A 3408-nucleotide genomic window follows, 5' to 3' on the forward strand; every position below is an offset into this window, starting at 1 on the left:
CTGAAGTTTTCCGATTGATAAGCGTTATAACAATCACAGTTATGGCTTCCGAAGCTTTTAGCACACTGACTATAGCAAACTAATAATACTGTTGCGTCAGCAAGGTCACGTGACTAGTGTCACGCCACGTTTCTAGAAATATTCCGTTCCTTCGTGAATGCCCTAGCATTTACTAGATATAGGGTAGTCTGATATATATATAAGAGGGTGACGGCGTGACGTGACAATGTGTGTGTGTGTTGGTAGTGAGTAATTGATTTGCAGTCAGAGAGTATTGTTGAAGTTCGTTATAGCGTTTGTTTTAGCGCGAATGTTGAAATCAAGTGTATCGTAAAGTTATATTCAGAAAGAATAAACCAGTTTTATTAAGTAAGGACTTGTGTCGCTAAAGTTTCGTCGGAACGAAGTTACGGAAAGGTAATTAACAAACGGAGATGTAACAATACTAATAGATACTCTCTTTTGGCGCGTCGCATTGGTTATATTTATAGGCGTGTGGAGAGTTTCTCGAAATTTCAGTTTTACGTAACAATACTGACGCTAACACAAACGTTTACGTGCACACACATTTTGTTGATTCTTACTCTCGAGAATCTTCTACAACTTTGGAGAATAGGAGGGAGTTTTGCAATACATATTTAACACTATAAGCTATGTATATTTCTAAATATAAATTTAATCTAAACAAACGTCGATATTAACATAAATATATAATAACAGATCCGTCACAATTTAATGTATGTGTATGTGTGTTGATATGGTTTATATGTATATATATATTCATGGATATGTTTAACGTATAATAGGGAACATATTTAAATACCTGAGCACAGCTGGAACTTTATGTTGATGTTGTTTACAATTTGTTTCACGCCTTTACGCATTTTTGACTGGTTTTCCTATGTTTTGCGTATTTTTGTAGTGAACTGTTTGGATCTTTTACTTGTTTTAAACATGTTTTTAACACAAAAAGCACCATAGTGAAGCAAGCTCAGTTGGTATCTCCACAAGTTTACTCCAGTGTCTGCCACCAGAAGAAATTACAGTAATGGTACTACCAACTCGCACCAACTCTATTATATGCACATTTACTTACACGACCCATAGGAGATCGAAATAGCGTTTATAATCATACGTAGATAATGTTTTTTTAATGGAAGCCAAAGTGATTTAAATATCTTTCATGTCTTCATATAAGAGACGCTATCAAGCTTAATTTATTTCATTCAACGTTCTAAAAGCACTTTTATAGGAGGATATCATGTTATTTTCAACATTAATAAAAGATAACTAACATTTATTTGTTAATAGTACTCCATTCAATATAACCTGCATATTTTTACGCATATATTTCTATATACAGGATTTCATGGTAGAGGAGGCTATCTCACTGTATCCAGTCCACCTCATGTCATGCCTTTAGCACATGCTTTTATTGAAGCTGGAAGGACCTTTGGCTACCCTAACATTGACCTTAATGGACCTCGACAATCTGGTGAGTTGTAGGAACAACTTCTAAATGGTTAGTATGGAGTATGTTTAGGCTTAGGTTCATTCACTAGGAGTTAATTCGTACGTAGCTTTAGAGTGAAAATACAAACAGTTAGAAATTTTTGGTCAAATAACATCTATTTTTATACATTGTTTGAAGGGAGGATGCGTGTGTGTTTCTAATGTTTTTGGTAGATATAACACATATATTGTGATTGTAAAACTATTTACAACTTTGATATTATTTAAGTCAATTACTTCATTCATCTAATAGAACATTTTTTTCCGTCGTTGTTGGTTTTAGTCGATAACACAAAATGGTGAAAATATATTTATAAGCGCTATAACATTTCAAGACATCAGTTTTATAACAAGAATTACTTTTTGATCAGGCTCTTCTAGCATCAAGTACAACGTTCTGACTAAAACACTGTTCTAATGGTATGAATCTCTCAATCTTCAATTCGTGTGTTTTAATGTTCAAATGTTAGTGTGTTAAAGTTAAAAGTATAAAGCTTGGCGCAAATGTATTATATTTATTGTTTTTCCAAGACATTTTACTGTCAGATTTTTTAAAGGCCCAGGGTTCTTTACAGTAGGTGTCTGTGACTCGTTGGCGACAAATTTCAACAATAAACGGACAGCACACAATCCATTTGTTTTAAATAATATATTCGAAACAAGTCAAATGTATATAAAAAAATCGTTACACTACTGGTTATCACAGTTGTATCCAGAGCTTTAAATAATTGTCTATTTTTCGTCAAAGTCCGCACAGGCGGGTTCATTTACTTTAGAACACCCTTTGACAAGACAAAATATTCTTCTCTATCTCTGTTATTACAATACAAGCTATGATACTTTCACTTCAGAACTCGCCACTACACGTTATTTATGGCTAAATTCACAATCACGCAGTTTAACTTCACTTTTCTTTCTCTCTACTATACTTACTTTTTTACTTTAACTTGGTAGCCTACGTATATATATATATATATATATATATATATATTGCCTGACAAATGCCTTGAACTTTCTACAAACTACAAGAGTTATGATGTAACATTACTTATTTAAGACAAAGAGAAAAATTCAGAGGTTCAAGTTACATGGCGTCAATTGAGCTATTCAACAAATGATTCGAGAACAGTTACGTAAGCAAACCTACGATTAATTATCGCTTCTAAAAATACTAAATTTAACACTCGCGCTTATAACCATTTAAATCATAACGCTCGTATTAAGTTCAAATAAAACAGTCGTGTATATCTAACATTTATGATGTCAGAAAAAGTGAAGCTCATAGGAATCTAACACATAACCAAGCGGCAGTATTTTCTACGAAGTTAACCTGCTACATTGGTCTGTAATATTCTTTAAATGTACATGCGAATACGTATTTATTATCTTACAAAACCATTGGGTGGTAAGCTGCGTTACGAAGAAAAAGATGATACAACTAGTTATTATATCATTCATTCGTATATTTTTCTGTCCCTTAATCTAAATACATTTGTACAAAGATATTACAAATTTTCAACTGTGGTCCTGCAGGATTCGCCATCCCACAGGGAACAATCCGAAGAGGAGCACGATGCAGCACGGCAAAGGCGTACCTGAGACCAGCAAGTGGAAGACCTAACCTCGATATTGTTATATTTGCTTTCGTCACTAAAGTAAGAAATATTCCTAAGGTTTAGAGTTAAGTTCAGTCCGAAATAAATCTGTAAAATATCGCTTTAATTCAGCGTTTTTGATTGATAATATACCATCAATAAAATCTAAATTTACCTTACTGAATGAGTAAGATTTCATATACATAATGACATAGAAACATCTATTTTGAAGGCAGTTACATATAATCTGTATAGTCAGTAGAGTCACAGGTTAGAATTGTTTCATATTTTTTAAAGGTTA

The 3408-nt window shown here is 33.1% G+C and overlaps 1 protein-coding gene across 1 annotated transcript in view; it reads left to right on the forward strand.

Annotated features, from left to right (window-relative positions):
- LOC111088623 (glucose dehydrogenase [FAD, quinone]-like) overlaps positions 1-3191 on the forward strand; it is a 10879-nt gene extending 7688 nt beyond the window's left edge. The window contains exons 3-4 of the mRNA XM_022399281.1: positions 1364-1495; positions 3046-3191. Coding sequence (XP_022254989.1) covers positions 1364-1495; positions 3046-3191 — 278 coding nt within the window. The remainder of the gene's footprint in view (positions 1-1363; positions 1496-3045) is intronic.
- Positions 3192-3408: the final 217 nt, after the last annotated feature.

Source organism: Limulus polyphemus, unplaced genomic scaffold (assembly GCF_000517525.1).
Source record: "Limulus polyphemus unplaced genomic scaffold, Limulus_polyphemus-2.1.2 Scaffold4138, whole genome shotgun sequence".
Lineage (NCBI taxonomy): Eukaryota > Metazoa > Arthropoda > Merostomata > Xiphosura > Limulidae > Limulus > Limulus polyphemus.